The 15762-nt window shown below is 39.7% G+C and overlaps 1 protein-coding gene across 1 annotated transcript in view; it reads right to left on the bottom strand.

The window, feature by feature from the left end:
* DNAH7 (dynein, axonemal, heavy chain 7) overlaps positions 1-15762 on the bottom strand; it is a 308525-nt gene that overhangs the window by 7879 nt on the left and 284884 nt on the right. The window contains exons 60-63 of the mRNA XM_006878928.1: positions 14227-14364; positions 7839-8069; positions 5875-6027; positions 4020-4197 (exon numbers count right to left, since the gene is read on the bottom strand). Of these exons, the coding sequence (XP_006878990.1) occupies positions 4020-4197; positions 5875-6027; positions 7839-8069; positions 14227-14364 (700 nt within the window). The remainder of the gene's footprint in view (positions 1-4019; positions 4198-5874; positions 6028-7838; positions 8070-14226; positions 14365-15762) is intronic.

The following is a 15762-nucleotide window of genomic DNA, read 5'->3' as shown; positions in this document are numbered from 1 at the left end:
GTTTTCATTCCCATTGAGCGAGTTAGTGGCCCTACCAGATACAGTCAAACTGCTTCTCAGGATATCAAGGCTGTAAATCTTTGAGGAACACACAGCCTCATCTTTCTCCTGAGAAGCATCTGGTGGGTTAAAACTACCAACATTCGGTTAAGTTAGTAGTGCAATACTGAACCAGTTATACTATCAACATTCCTAATGTTGGGTTAGGTGCTATATATCCTATGTGAGCTCAACCAGCATGATTTTCAGAATGCCTACTGCTGCATCTGAGGATCTAAAAGAAATGAAGAAAGATGGGTGAAGACAAAGTCACTGCCCTGTGGGTATTTGCACTGTGGTGGGAAGACAAAAAGGAAACAAAATCATTTGAGAGTGCGACAAATGCTTTGACGTTAATGAGCAGAGCTGTAAGAAAGAAAGCTGAAGGGAGCATTGGTGGCCTAGTGGCAAGAAGCTGCACTGCAATCCCAGAGACACACGGTTCAAATCCACCAGATGCTCTGCTGGAGAAGGAGGGACAATCTCCTCCCGTACCAGTCAGATCCGATTTGACGGTACACATACACAAAACAGTAAAAGAAAATGAAGAAGTAAAGAAAGCTGAAGGAGAGAAGTTTCAATAGATATAATATCCAATGGATTTTAAACTACAATGCCGAGTCCCAAATGATGAGAAGTGCTCAACAGATGTTTAAGAACAACTCGTACAAAGATCTCAAGGAGGAAAGAACTTGTTTGAAGCATTCCAGTACCTGCTGGAAAGTCAGAGTGGCCAGAACAATGGGGAGAGTGGCTCAAGATGAGGCTGTCTGTGCAGGCCGTAGCTGAAGGCGTTTGGTGTCACACTCATGACAAGGTATCTGGATTTTACCCTTGTTACAAGAAGAAGAGATGTGTATTATTCATTCGAAATTTTAACTGGGTTAAGTGGTGATATGACCTGTTTATGTGAGGTTAACGCACAATTCCTGATAAAAGTAATGGTGGTAGTAGCAGTGAAGAGGAGCAAATGCATTTGATGTGAATCTACCGAGGGACTCAAGGATGAAGAATGGTTCACAGGTTTCCTGCTACATGGTGGTACCAGTTCCTGAGATTCATCTAACTGTCAGATATCCAGGAGACATGCAAGAAGAGCTATCAGGTAGGCAGCTAGATATGAAGTCTGGATTTCAGAGAAAAGATTTAGACTGAAGATTTAAGTTTGAGAGATAACAGCAAGGAAATAATGTTTTAAATACAGAAGAAGAGGTCATTTGGGATGAGGGTGTATTAAAATAGAGAAACCAGCATTCACATAATGGAATACTATGCAGCAGGCAGAAGCAATGTCTTTGTAAATTAATACTTAACTTGAGAGGGATTGGAAAGCATTATGCAAGTGAACTTACTCAGTCCCATAAGGACAAATACTATATAACACCATTATTTTAAATGTGTACTAGGAACCCAGGTGGGGAGGGGGAGTAGAGGCGGGGGAGCATGAGAGGGAAGCTTAATCATAGGGTCACATAATTTGATGGGTGGAGGGAGGGGTGGGTAAAGGAAAGAGGAAAGATCTGGTGTGAAAAACAATGTGTATGAACTTTGTACATAAACCAGTATAAAATAAAAATTTTATATATAAAACATAGAGATACATTTCAGGACAAAGTCCACAAAATTCTAATATTTAAAGGGGTAAAAGCTAGCAAAGAAACACATGGTCAACATCAAGGAGGGGAAGGTTGGGAAAGGGTGATGGCCTAGAAGCAGAGAGAAAAGAATGACTCTAGAAAGAGGAAATTTTCAACTGGTGAAAACGGCTACGATGTTAAGATGAAGTCAGAAGTAAATTAATGGGATTTTTTTTTTTTTTTGTTAATTTAGGTTGTTTATTTTTCATTTCAATGAACATCTACAGAGATTTTGGGATTCCATTCATTCTTTGTTGCACCCTTCTCCCTGCACAAACCCCTCCCCCCTCCCCCCCCTTTGCTAAAGCAAAAGAAAAACTCCCTCATTGGTACACAATCCCCCCCCCCGCACCCCTCCAAACCCCCCCCCTAGCCCCAAATATAATCCACTCTACAACCCTCATTGCATACTCCTACGGTAAAAATAATGCCCTAAAATATAATACTTTTAGACTATTCTCTCTCCCATAGATTTCAATGGGATATTTTTAACATGAAAATCATCAGTAACTCTGACAGGCACAACTGATTAGCAAGGATAAATGGCAGATATACAGGAAGTGAGAACCTGGATGAAACATGTAAGGACGACTATGTGAGAAATCTGGTTATTACGAACAAAGATATGGGACAGAGACTGGGAGGCTGTCCCAGAACAAAGATAGGGGGCAGACACTGAGAAGCTGTAAGTACTAAGACATCAGGGGTTGAGTTTTGGATTGTTTTAAGATTAACTGAAGAGGGTGTGAAATGCTGATAGGACTTGCTGAGCACTGAGAGAGACACCAGAAAGGATGAGAGTACAACTGAGAAAATAAAGGCTTTGAGAAAAAAAGAAAACCTTACCAGAGAGGACAGATTTGGATCAGTTCACAGATTCAGTGATGGTGAAAGTTCTCTTCTGATGTGTTTTTCTGGGGTTTTATTTCCTTTTTTCCAGTGAAGGGTAAGATGGGATGTAGGGGTAAAGGAAAAAGGAAAGGAGGCAGCAGTGGCTGTTTTGAAAGTAGGGGAGTAAATTTCCTGAGGAACAGTTACAGAATTTCCTCAGAGTGTTGTTGCAAATTCTCTTGAGATTTGTGGTCAATGTTAAGGTCACGTGACACAATATTCACTCTGTTGTGACTGCATACATATTAGTTTGTATTTCCCACCAGAGTGTGATAGTTGGGGGCCAAGATTCCATCTCACTGTTTGCTGTTGATATTTCCAATATCAAGAAGACAGAAATCCTCACCACTGGGCCAATAGGAACATCATGATAGACGAAGAGAAGGCTGAAGGTGTGGACAGTTTCATCTTGTTTGGATTCACCATCAACAGCCTGAACACCAGCAGTAAAAAAAAAAATCAAAAGATGTACTGAATTGGGTAAACCTGCTGTCAAAAATCTCTCTTAAGGAGTTTTTGGGCACAGTATCAGGAGGGACCAGTCCTTGGAGGACATTATGCTTGGAACGGTGGAGAGAATGCAGGAGAGGAAGACCCTGAATGAGGTGGATTGACACATACAGAGACTGGAGTAATAGGGGCAGGTGTGTCAGAGACTGAGATTGGCTCAGGTTAGGACTGGGTTCAGAGCTAATGTACAGAGGGTCGGTATGAGCTGCAGGGGTCTCAAGGGCACATAACAACAATGATAAGAAGTTGCACTGCCAACCCAAAGGCAGTTCAAATCTAGCAGCTGCTGAGAGAGAGATGGGCAATCTTCTCCCATACAATTTACAACATCTGCAAGCCTATTAGAGGGTTAGCTGTGAGTTGGTTCTGATTCCCAGCAGTGGGTTAGTTTTTCAGTTACAGACACAAAGCATTGAAAAGAAAACTAGATAATTATTGGGGGGGAGGGAAGGCCAAATCCAAATCTCATCATCAATTTTTTTTTTTACTTAGGTTTTACAGTGATGTGTAGAAGAAAGGGATAAGTGTATTAGGAGTCTGCAAAGTTGTGTTCTTCTAAGGATGAGGAAAACTCTTCAAGCTGTACCATCTTGATTTCCCAAAGCAGTGTAAGATTATGAATGATTATCCTATATATTGTTAATTTGAAGATGACTTTCTTTTAAACATTTTATTATAAATAAATTCAAACATACAAAATTTTGCAAACATCAAGCTGTACTAAGGATATCCATCTGCCCAGATCCACCTCTTATCACCGTACCCCTCTTTATCACTTGTTTCTCTCACATCCCAGTGCTTTATTTTTCCTCCATACTTTGCCCCGTTCAACCGCCTGAAGATAAGTTGCATCATGAATCACGATTGCTTTCTTAATTTCTTTGTGCATGTGCATATGTGTGTGCCCAGATTTGAGGCATCTCACCTTGTCCCTGCACTTACCATCTTCAGGAGCATTCTTATATTCTCTGTCTTCCATCACTTCATAGTCAAACCCAAGCAGATCGATGGGAATGGTATACTTCCTGGCATAGTTCTGCTGGGCACCAGTCAGGAAGGCTTGTGTGAAGAAGAAGCCAGAAAGCCAGAAGGTCGGAGGAGGGCCAACCTCATACCATTGCTATGGTTAAAAACACAATTATTCTAAATTTGACAGAAAGTACTCCACTTATCATTTAGACAAACTAATAAATGAGCTAACAGTCTGAAGAATAAAAGTTACCCTCTCAAGGTTTTTTTTTGTTTTTTTTTTATTATTTTATTATTTTTTTGTGTGTGTACCGTCAAATCAGATCTGACTGGTACAGGAGGAGATTGCCCCTCCTTCCCCAGCAGAGCATCTGGTGGATTCGAACCGTGCACCTCTGGGATTGTAGTTGCAGCTTCTTGCCACTAGGCCACCAGAGCTCCACCCTCTCAAGGTTTTAAAAATAAGTAGCATATTCAGTATCTATTCTGGATTAAAAATAATATTCACCAAATCAGCTTGGACTCATATTGTTAAATGCAGAAATAGATGTGTTTTTATATGTGCCCATCAGACCTCCAGAAAAGTTCCATATTTATCAAGCATCTAATGTCCATCGTCGCATTATATATCATGTTATGCAGTGGAACAGAACAAGAGATTACCATAAAGTTTAGACAAGAGGTATACTTTTTTCAATATTTCATTCTCCAATTAATTATTAGCACCCATTAGAGGGTCAGCTATGGTTGGTTCCACCTCAACAGCCACGATCACTCCCCGCCCACAGTAGAACAGGGAGCTCTTGTCACCCAGTGGTTAGAACCTGTGCTGCGTTCAATTCCACCAGCTGCTCCGTAGGAGGAGGGACAATCTCCTCCCATGTGATTTACTGTCTCTGAAAACCCATCGGAGGGTCAACTATGAGATGGTCCCAACTTGACAGCATACAACCACCACTCAGTAGAATATTTCTTTGGAAGGTTTTTTCTTTTATTTCCATTTCAGAAAAATACAGTGAAATTCAACATCTGGAAACATAATACAAGGATGTTCAGAAAAAGTGGGATAGTCAAAGCTTATGGTCTTTATAAAAACCCAGAGCTAAATACTGATGTCAACAAAGAGTATATTACAAAATTCAGTGCTGACTATATGAAACCTTTACTGGACAATCTTAATTCCTTAGCAGGACTACAGATCAACAGAGGCTCTAACCCAATTGATGGTTCTGTATTGTGAAAAGGATATTTGTGGCGTCAGTCACCTTAGCCCTGTAGAAATTTCCCCATCAGCAGTTTTTTATCATGTTTGGGAAATTAATGAATAATTCTAATGGATATAATTGTTAAGAGTAACGTAGTTAAGCACCAGTATTACCAGATAATTACGAGATGGGTTTTTGCCCACTCAACATGTCCAAGATTAGCCATTGTGGTCCTGGGCTGAACCAGCGACGTAATGATTTCATGACATGGACTAGTAACTTGCCTGACTTTCTAACATAACATTGCTCCAGGGAACTGCTGTAATATGAAATATTTAATGGAAAGCAACATAGCTGTTGTTTCCAAATGTCATTACTTTGAGTGTCTTAATTAAATGAGCATGAGTGATCATAAAGAACATTTCAGAGATTTCCTGTCCAATGCTAGTTACTTCCACAGTTCAGTGTAACAGCTACACAGATTTTATACAACATCTATCCGGTCATTTGTGTCAGGGATGCACTGAAAAATTAAGGAGTAATCCTCATCACACCAGCCATACTGATGAAGAAAATGAAACCACAAGAAACGTAAGACTATGTGATCAGGTGGAAGGACTCACCTGTAAGAATTTTAATCTTGCAAGGAAATCATTGACATAGCTGCCAAGTGGCTTAAGGCTTGGGTAGGATTTTCCCATCCACATTCCTGGAATTTTGACATTCAGAATGCTACCAACCACTTCTTCAAGCTCTGTGGACATCACTACAAGACCCTTGAAAAACACTGAGGTTTTGGTTAAAATGAAATGGTAGACAACCCTCTCTTAAACAGCCCCTCCTAGTTATCCTTATTTATAGTTGTGATTAGTTAAAGTCGAGTCAAACAGCACATAATGTTCACAAGTCAGCAAGGGAATCTTTCTATTCTTCTTAGAAAAATATTATCTAAAGTTTAAATGAAAAGTCTTCTTGATAATGACCAAGTACCTGCCATCAGCTATTCAGCAAATTATTAATAATGTTGATTTCATGTACCTGTATACTAAAAAGATAAGTAATTTATCTCTTCTGCATTCTTATTAAGGTAAATATACTTTAAAATTGGAAAAAATGGTAGAAAATGCTTTGAAATAATAAAATACCCAGAATACACTCGGGAAGTCTAATGTATTTCATCCCAAACAGTCACTTCTCTCTTGTGTTCTCCACAAACATGTACTTAAACAGCTGTAATTGTACATGACATTGTTTGGTAGGTGATGAAGAGTATTAAGAAAATAATTTTTTATTTTTCTGCTAAAAGAGTTAAAAAAACCAAAAAACCAAACACAACCCACACTCCAAATCCACAGAGAAGTAAGGCTAGCAAATGGGTCTTCTCTTAATCAGAATGACTCACCATTCAGAGCAAATCACTGATTTCAGAAGATAAAGTAATAATATTTAAAAGTTAGCTGGAGAAAAACTGAACAAGGCCTCTCACCTTGTACAGATTGGGTAATTGTATATTAAAATAAAAAGGTCATTTACAAATTTAGAAGCCAATGTATATAGGGGTCTAGCAAAGGAATAAGCATTCAAAGCTAATTTTCCAGTGAAGTTATTTTTCTTTCTTTTTGGCAATAAATGCCCTAATATCTTTCAGTGGCTTAAAATGGAAAAAATTGCCTGCTAGTGTACATTTGCAATGGACTACTGTACAAAGACAAAGAGTTCAGAGAGTGTCAATGAATGTATTAATGTTCACCATGGAACATACCATGGACCACCAGGAGAATATTAGGTCTGCTTTGGAGATAGAGAATCCAAGTTTCTCCTTGGAGGGAAGGATTTTGAAGCTCCATCTCACATACTTTGGGCACAATGTATGTACTTTTGACTCAATGGCACCTAACAACAACAGTGTATTCTATTTGTTCCTTATTTACCCATTTTGCTTTTTGAAACCTGTCACCTCCAGAACGCTATATTCGTCTCATGCTGTTATGTGCTGTCAAGTCACCTGTGACTCAGTGACCCTATGTATAACAGCTCTAAACCCTGCTCTATACTGTGTCATTCTTACTGTTTCTGAAACACCTACCCCTATTACTCTAGTCCTTAAATCAATCTGTCTCATCAAGAGTCTTCCTCTCTTGCATCACCCTCTACCCTCCCAAGCATGATGTCCCTCTCCAAGGACTCCTTGTAATATGTCCAAAGCATGCCTCCAAGAAGCAGCCTGGCCTCACCCTCTCTAGCAAGAACCTGTTTGTTACTCATAGTTTAATGTTGCACTCCATGGTATATTCAGTACTCTCCTCCAGTGTCACAGCTCAGAGGCATCAATTCTCCTCCTTCTGTCATCCCTAGTCATTGTCCAGCTTTTTGACACATAGCAAGTAATTGCAAAGACTATGGCCTGAATCAGGCACACCTTAGTCTCCAGACTGACATCTCATAGGTAGGAATTATTTTTTTCCCCCCTATAGCCCAGAACTAAGAACTAAGTGTCTGTGCTCATTAAATAGATGTTAAATAAAAATTGTTTTTAAATAAATACATGCTTAATCCAATGGTTTTTCTTTTGTGTATTTCGTCTTACCTTGATTGCCTTTTGAATGTTGATGCATGACTCTCTTATAGTTTGCAGGAGCTTATTGAACCTCCCCATTTCTTGCACGAGGACAGTGTTCATGCTCTGGGTGTAAGTTGTCGGGTATCTCCTCATCGCAGCCTCCACATCAAAGTTGTTTGGCAGTTTACCCAAGATGTCCCCAGCCACTTCATTTACTACTTCATCTGATGATTTTGCACCAGCTCCTGCTGAACGAGACTATAAAGAATACAAATTCTTAGTCAGAAAAGCCAAATAAAGTCTTAAGAATCACGGAATAGAAAAATTCCCAAAGAATATCTTTATACAATTGAGTACAGTTTTGGTGTTTAATCCATGATCTTCCTCCACACAAGACATATTTGAATGATGAAGGCAGACTTAGAGGATGGATGATCAAGATAAAATAACTCCTTGAGGAGAGTAAGAGGGCCTGGGTGGTATTTAGAAGCAAAAGAGTGTTTTGCAGAAACAAAATTTACATTTTGTTGCCTGGGAGGATGAGGAGGAACAAGTACTGCATATGAGGAAAGAAAAACTGTGGCTCTGCTGAGGTGTCCTCATGATGACGGCATTCATACCTTGAGGAGGAATGGGATTTTGCTGTGAGAAAACGTGCCACAAAAATATATTTGCTACTAACTTTGGTGACTGCTGATTGCCAATAGAAACATCGTTTTCTCCTTGAACTAGGAGGACAAAGAAAATAGAACTCATCTCTTCAAGCAGTAGTAAGAGTTAGAGAGAAAAGTGATTCATGCTGGAAGCTCGAAATGGAAGAGAACACCATTTCTATTTTAGTTTCTTATGTTTATAGTGGTACTGTGTAAATGAATCTATATTTTCTGGGAAAACCTTTAAATCTTCAGGCAAATGAATCGATGATTATGTATGGTAGTGAACACAAGGTGTGTGTGCTCATATTTTTCCAATGCTAGGCAATAGCATTTATTCTTCTTTCAGATTGTATATTCCTTGGCTTATTTGTAATTTGATCTATAAATAGTATTTTTCCTTTGCTTTATACTGTGATTTTCAATATTACCTAAAACATATCAACATAAAATTCTGTAAAGTTTCACAACTGATTTTGTTGTTAGGTGCCACCTGAACTCTGTCCTATCCCACACCATCTTTATCATCCCTGACACATTTTAATCCACTGCTGCAGACACTGAAGCAATCATTTCATTGAGGGTCTTGCTTTCCTTTACCGACCCTCCACCTTTCCAAGCATGAAGAATATCCTTCTCTAAGGAACACCCTCTCCTAACAATGTGTCCCAAATATGTGAGACAAAGCTTCACCAACTTTGCCTCCAAGGAACATCCTGCATGTACCTTCTCCAACACTTATCTCTTTGGTTTTTGGTAGTCTATGGGATATTCAGCACTCTTCTGTAACACCACAGTTAAAATGCATCGATTCTTCTCCTGTCATCCTTCTTCACTGTACAGCCCTCAGATGCATAGCAGATGACTGGAAAGATTATGGCCTGAATAAGGCTCACCTTAGTCTTCAGAGTGACATCATTGCACTTCAGGACTTTGGTGATATCCCTGACAGCAGAATTTCCCAATCTTCTGACTGCTAGTACCAAGATTGTTAGCTGTGGATCCATGCAAGATGAAGTTGGTGACAGTTTTAATTTTTTTTTCTCCACCTATCAGGATGGTGTCTCTTGGTCCAGTGGTGAAGATTTTTGTTTTCTTGATGTTATGTAATCCATATTGAAGGCTGCAGTCATTACTCCTCTGAAACAAGTGCTACAGGTTCTTCTCACTTTCAACAAGCAAAACTGCGCCATCTCAGAACGCAACTTTTTGGTGAGACTTACACCAATCCTGATACTACACTCTTCTTCATACAGGTTCAAAGGATCCAAATATCAAAAAGCTGTAATTACTTGTTGTTGTGTGCCTTTGAGTTGTAAATGACTTCTTATAGCTCACCATCCAGGGGTTTTTCAGAGGCTGGAAATCACAAGGGGGAAGATTACCCATCTTTCTTCTGCAGAGCAGCTGGTGGATTTGAAACACCTACCTTTGGGCTAGAAGCACAATGCCTTGCCTCTAAGCCACCAGGCCTCCCTAATTACAAGTTAGGTTTGTTGTGTTGTTTTTTACAGGCATGCCCTTGCAATAATCTTCTATTCTGATGCCAAAACTCTCTGTGTAAAACTAAACATATTAAACTAATCACAGTGAACAAAAAGGAAAATGAATATTTGTGTAAGTTATTGCTAATCTACTTAAGAATAATTTATTTACATGCATGTGAAAGCTAAACAATGATCAAAAAGACTAAAGTAAAATTGATGCCTTTGAATTGTTGTTGCTGTTGATGTAGTATTGGTTAAAAAATATTAAAAATACCACAGGTGGCAAAAACCCCAACACAAACAAATTTGTATAGATGAAGTGCAGTCAGGGTGCCCCTTACAGGCAAGGACGGTGAGTCTATCTCACATATTTGGGTGTGCTGTCAGGAGGGGCAAGTGCTTGGGCAGACACACCATGCTTGGAACAAATGATCAGCAGAGAAGAAGAATGCCTCAAGTGATCTGTATTGACACAGTGACATAACGCAATGGTTAAAGCACAGCAGAGATTGTGTGGATGACGCAAGTTGCCACCTGTTTACGTAGGATGGCTATGAGTAGACACTGACTCATCAATACCTCACGACAACAGTCATTTCTGTTTATATAATAAAGTTCATACAAAATACTACCAAGAAACTAAACACATTCTTATTTTCTAACAAGAGCTGTGCCCCATACAAAGCTGAACTCCAGGTGTCCAGCCCTTTAACATAGAAAGAAAACTGTTTCAACAACACAGCATAGCCCCTACCACCCCTGCCACCCACACCCGTTTCTCACACCAAACTCACATAATTAGTGTCACAGGTTTCCAAAGGAACAGGCAACTGATACTGAGAATTAGGGGCAAGTGGATGCTGTTTACTTGCAATTGTTGAGTTTGTCCCTTTTTGACCCCCTTTCCCTAACTAAGAGTGTCACAACTGCAGTGTTGGATTGCCCAGCAAGCAAGGTAAATAGGAACTTTACTTTTGTTTACTCACTGGTCTGTATTGAACACTTTTACATTTTCACCACATCAGAGACTGTGCTTCTAGGTCTGGCTGCCATCTGCCCTCTCCCAACCGGACACACAGCACCTTCCTACAGAATCAACGCCTCTTTTCAAATCTACAATGCCTGTCAGGGACGGAGTGGGTCCAAAGGAAGCATGTGTTCTTATTTACGAACAGTGTTCCATGTTTTTCATGTGGTGAAACCACTATGGGAACTATTCATCAGATTTAGCTTTTTTACTGGGCAATCTGCCCCTATATAAAAATGTCATTTGAACCTTTCTACTGGTTATTTTCCTTTCTGTCAAATAAAGATCAAAAGATTTATCTCTAAAGAGGCATCACAGACTTAACCTTTTCAAGATTTTAAGTAATTTCTAGTTTTAAAATACTTAAAATTAAAACAACTTTCACATATAAAATTGAGTCTAATAGTTAACATTAAGCAATAGAGCTTTTCAAAAATAACACGCATTCTTCTGAAATCCCTCGCATGTCTCAACTTTCAGCCAAACTGCTGTTGTTAGGGGACATGGAGTCCTTCTGGATTAGAGCAATCCTACGTACAACAGAAGGAAACTCTCCCTGATCCCTCTATCCTCACAACTGCTGCAGTGCTTTAGCTCATTTGTGTGGCCCTTCTGTCAATCCAAGGTAAACAAAATAAATAGGTCTATGTAGGAGGGACCAGCAACACCAGGGAGGAACACTCTCCTCAGAACAACCAAACAAGATTAGAAGAGCAGCATTTTCCCAGGGGGACGTTCAGAAAGCAGGAAGTGATAGGAAAGAGCCATGACTAGAAAACACAAGGAGGACATGGAAAGAGTGCTGTGAAAAGGTGGGTGGAAATTGTAATCAACGGCACAAAACATAAGAGGTAACAACTGTTGTTGCTGTTAAGTGCCAACCCGTGAATGGAAAACCCATTTTCTCTATAAACTTTAATTTGAATCACAATAAAAAAAATTTTTTTAAGTAGCATACATTCTTAATCCAATCTCTCACTCTTTTTAAAAGAAATGACTGTTAACACATGAAGCACAGGTCTTGTCATTGTTAACTTGCTCTCCAAGCTTTTCAGTTCTGGTCTCTGCTTTTGAATTGTGACAAACCCAATCTAGAATCATTGAACGACTGCCTACCCATTACTACAATTGTGATTGCCAATCTGAGTTTGAGGAAACGGGAAGAGGTTGTTTAATTACATACTGAGAAGATACCCCTTGTGTATTTAAGCTTATTTATTCGGTTCTGAGTCATTTTCTGTTGCAATGAGCCCACTGTTTTATGTATTCTGTAACATGGCACACCCCATCAAGTTTAAATAAAGCCAAGTATGCTACAAAAGTCCTGTTGCCAGATTACTGTGTTACACACTTTCAATGTTGCTAAATACTTATATATTCATGTCCATAAATATATGCCCTAGAATATACAACTGGTGTTTGCATTAACAGTATCTAATAGACATAAACATACTCTTGATCCTATTGTCCTATTCAAAAACATCATCTTGGAGATCACACCTAGGAGTTTTTATCTGGCTATCTGCTTTCTATGCCTTATACCATTTTTAGAATCCAGATAGATGGTATAGAGCTCTAAGGAATAGTTTTATCAACCCAAAAGCAGACAGTTTGAATCCATCAGGTGCTCTGAGGGAGAAAGGTGGACAACCCCCCCCCCACCCCGTGTAATTGATAGCCTCTGAAAATTCACTGGAGGGTCAGTTGAGTTGGTTCCAACTGTATGACACATAACAATAACCTCTAGAAGATGCTGCATAGTAGTTAAGTGCACAGATTCTGAAATAAAACTTGTGGATCTGACTATCTGACTTTCGCTGACAATCGCACTAGCTGACCTTAGGCACATTATCTTTTGTAGCCTGGGTCTCTTATCATAAAATGGGAGCAATAATCGCCCTAGCACGCAGGATGGTTGCAAGCACTCCGTTGCTTCTAGACATGCAGTGCTCAGAACAATGCTAGCACACAGCAGCCATCACCACTCACCATCATTACCCCGAGAACCGGCAAAAATAAGCGAGCTCAGTTAGGATTCAGTGAGTAGAACAGCATGCTTGATGGAATATCTATCATTAATTTATTAAACATTCATTAAGTGGCTCTGGGAACCCTTGGCACTGGGACAAATTTACTCCCCAAAATGAAAAAACAAAACTGAGCATATCTTCTCAAGGGAGACTATTTCATGAGATGATCTCTTAGCAAATACACTAGATTAATTTACGTTTGCCATTCAGCTGTTCTGACTTGTGTTGCCCCTGGTGTCTCTGAGGATGACTCTGACATGCTCGTGCACCCAGTGCTCGCCTAGGAGAGCTGCACACCCACCAAGAATCAACTGTATTTTTCTTTTAAATATTTTATTCATTTGGTACTGTGAACCAAGTGTACACTTCAACTTTGTTATTAGGTGCCTCAAGTCAAGTACAACTCATAGCAACCTTGTGATCAAAAGATCTGAACCCAGTCCTGTCCTGCGCTATCCTCACACTTCCTGACACACAAGAGCCCATTGCAGCAGTCACCTTGTCAATCCACCAGGTTGAGGGTCTTCCTCTCCTTTGCCGACCCTCCACCCATCACAGCATCATGTCCCTCTTCAAGGAATAGCACCTCCTAGCAACAAGCCCAAAATATGTGTGTCAAAGCCTCATCATTCTTGCCTCCAAAGAGCACTCTGGTTGCACCCTCTCCAAGACGAATCTGTTCAAACAGTATGGATATACTCATAAAATAATAGCAAAAATGAAAATTTTTATGCAAACAAGCTTAAACTTTGCAGAATATTTGATAAAAAGGAACATTTAGAAAGAGCTGTGAAGGAATTAAGTGTGAAACAGCCAACTGTGGAGACTGGAAAATAAGGAGACGAGAGTCTAACATCAAGCTGCTCCCCAAGCATCTTTGAAATGCTACTTTAAAGACACTCAAAGGGGCCACACATGGTTTGTAATCTATATGGGCACGCATAGAAAGGCAAAGTAGGACATGTAGCCACAGAATGAGAATCAAAGAGGACACCTAGGTTTCAAATCAAAAGACGGATTTCTAATAGCACAAAAATAAACCACACACAGGCATGTCATCTGACATCTACAGTTACAGTATATACCTTTTTTTTTTTTTAAATTACTCTCCCCTGAGACATAATAATGTAAGAGAACCTCTGCTGGCAGGTACACGGTGTCTGGGCTGGACAGCGGCACTTCAGGCCTCAAAAGTCAATTCCTGTATGGATCCCTCACCTGTGTGAGAAGAATGTTATCGAAAAGCAGCTGAGTTTCTGACTGATCCTTAGTGATGTCGGCATTGGCATTCATCCCAAACACCTCCGGGGATGGAGTCAGCGGCAGAGTCTTTGTGTACTCGATGTAGCTTTTATGCTGTGAAGATGAAGCCAAAGGGTTAGAAACCAATTGTTCTGGAGAAACCTCTCACAGAAGAGAGGTGATTTTCAGTCCTCGAGTTAACGAGTCAACACGTCCACGTGATTGGACACTGAATGCTTTGCTTTTAGTCTAAGCCAAAGTTAAAAATGTATATATGGACACACAAAGAAAAATGTACTGTTCAATTGGAATAGGTTTTAAAAGAAAAGAAGCCTACTAACTTACAGATTTCCTGCAGAGAAATCTTCCTCAATTTTATTGATAATTCATTTATTTTCACAATAAAAAGAAATGTTTCTGATGAGCAAGTTTACTTTTTTTAATACTAGTTTATTTATAAAATTTGAATACATTGATTTGGAGAACAGATTCTTCCAATTTCCCTCACCCCTCTACCTATCAAATTGTACAACTCCATGAGTAATACACAACCTCCTCCCACACAACCTCATCCCTCTGCTTCCACACTCTCCCACCCCCCTTATACTCATTCTACAATAAAGGTTTTATTCAATATTCAAGTTTACTTTTATTGTGAAAATTCATCCAATTTATAGAAATACAAGTTATCTGAAATTTTATATTGAGATAACCAGTATTAACAGTTGTAATCTTTTTATAAACATAGTGGTGTTATTTACTTAAAAGTCTACAGGAATTCCACACTTTTCCTTATGTTCATAGAATCAGAAATATCTGCATACATATAAGGCAGAGGGCGGAGGGGCCGTCAAAGATTTCCTTGACTCTCCTTGTTGAGCTGTTCTACTCAACTATAGCCTAAGTGATGGGAATGGACTTCTCCTTGATCCCTACCAACGTCTGCCTTCAGCACTCATCCAAGCGAATGGTGGGGTTAGGGTACTTATCTTCGTTGAATGTGCCCTTTTGATTTCTGAGAATAAAACAAGAATGGATTTGAATGTCCTTCTGTACCCAAGAAGCCTATGATGTGATTATTTGAAGGCAAATCTTAAAAGAAAAGTGCAAGAAGTGTAGGGGGGAACCTAGGCTTGGTGCCATAGATGGTTCTCTGAGTTCTCTGCCACTTCATTGCTTTAGGCCTTGAAGAAATCATTGAGTGTTAGCAAACCTACTTTCCTAACTATAAGAAATAGAATAAACCAATACTGTTAATTCAGTGCTCTATTGAGGTAGTGTAATTGTTTTGTAAATAACTGAGCATAATGTAAATATTTGGAAGCTCTGTCTTCCAGGTCAGACCCAGCAAAATCCGGCCAGAGAGGGAGGGTAGGAGGCGTCACTGGGCAAGGTCACCTCGGATAACAGCAAAAGGAGGCATCTTCCAGGTCAGACCCAGCAAAACCCGGCGGGCCCTCGGGAGAAAGGAAAACATAATCTACACAGGAGTTCTACAGGACACGTCAACTT

This window comes from Elephantulus edwardii, unplaced genomic scaffold, assembly GCF_000299155.1.
Source record: "Elephantulus edwardii isolate Elephantulus edwardi_28Jun2011 unplaced genomic scaffold, EleEdw1.0 scaffold00001, whole genome shotgun sequence".
NCBI lineage: Eukaryota > Metazoa > Chordata > Mammalia > Macroscelidea > Macroscelididae > Elephantulus > Elephantulus edwardii.
The sequence above is the reverse complement of the archived record's forward strand: the minus strand, read 5'-3'. Positions and strand labels throughout refer to the sequence as shown.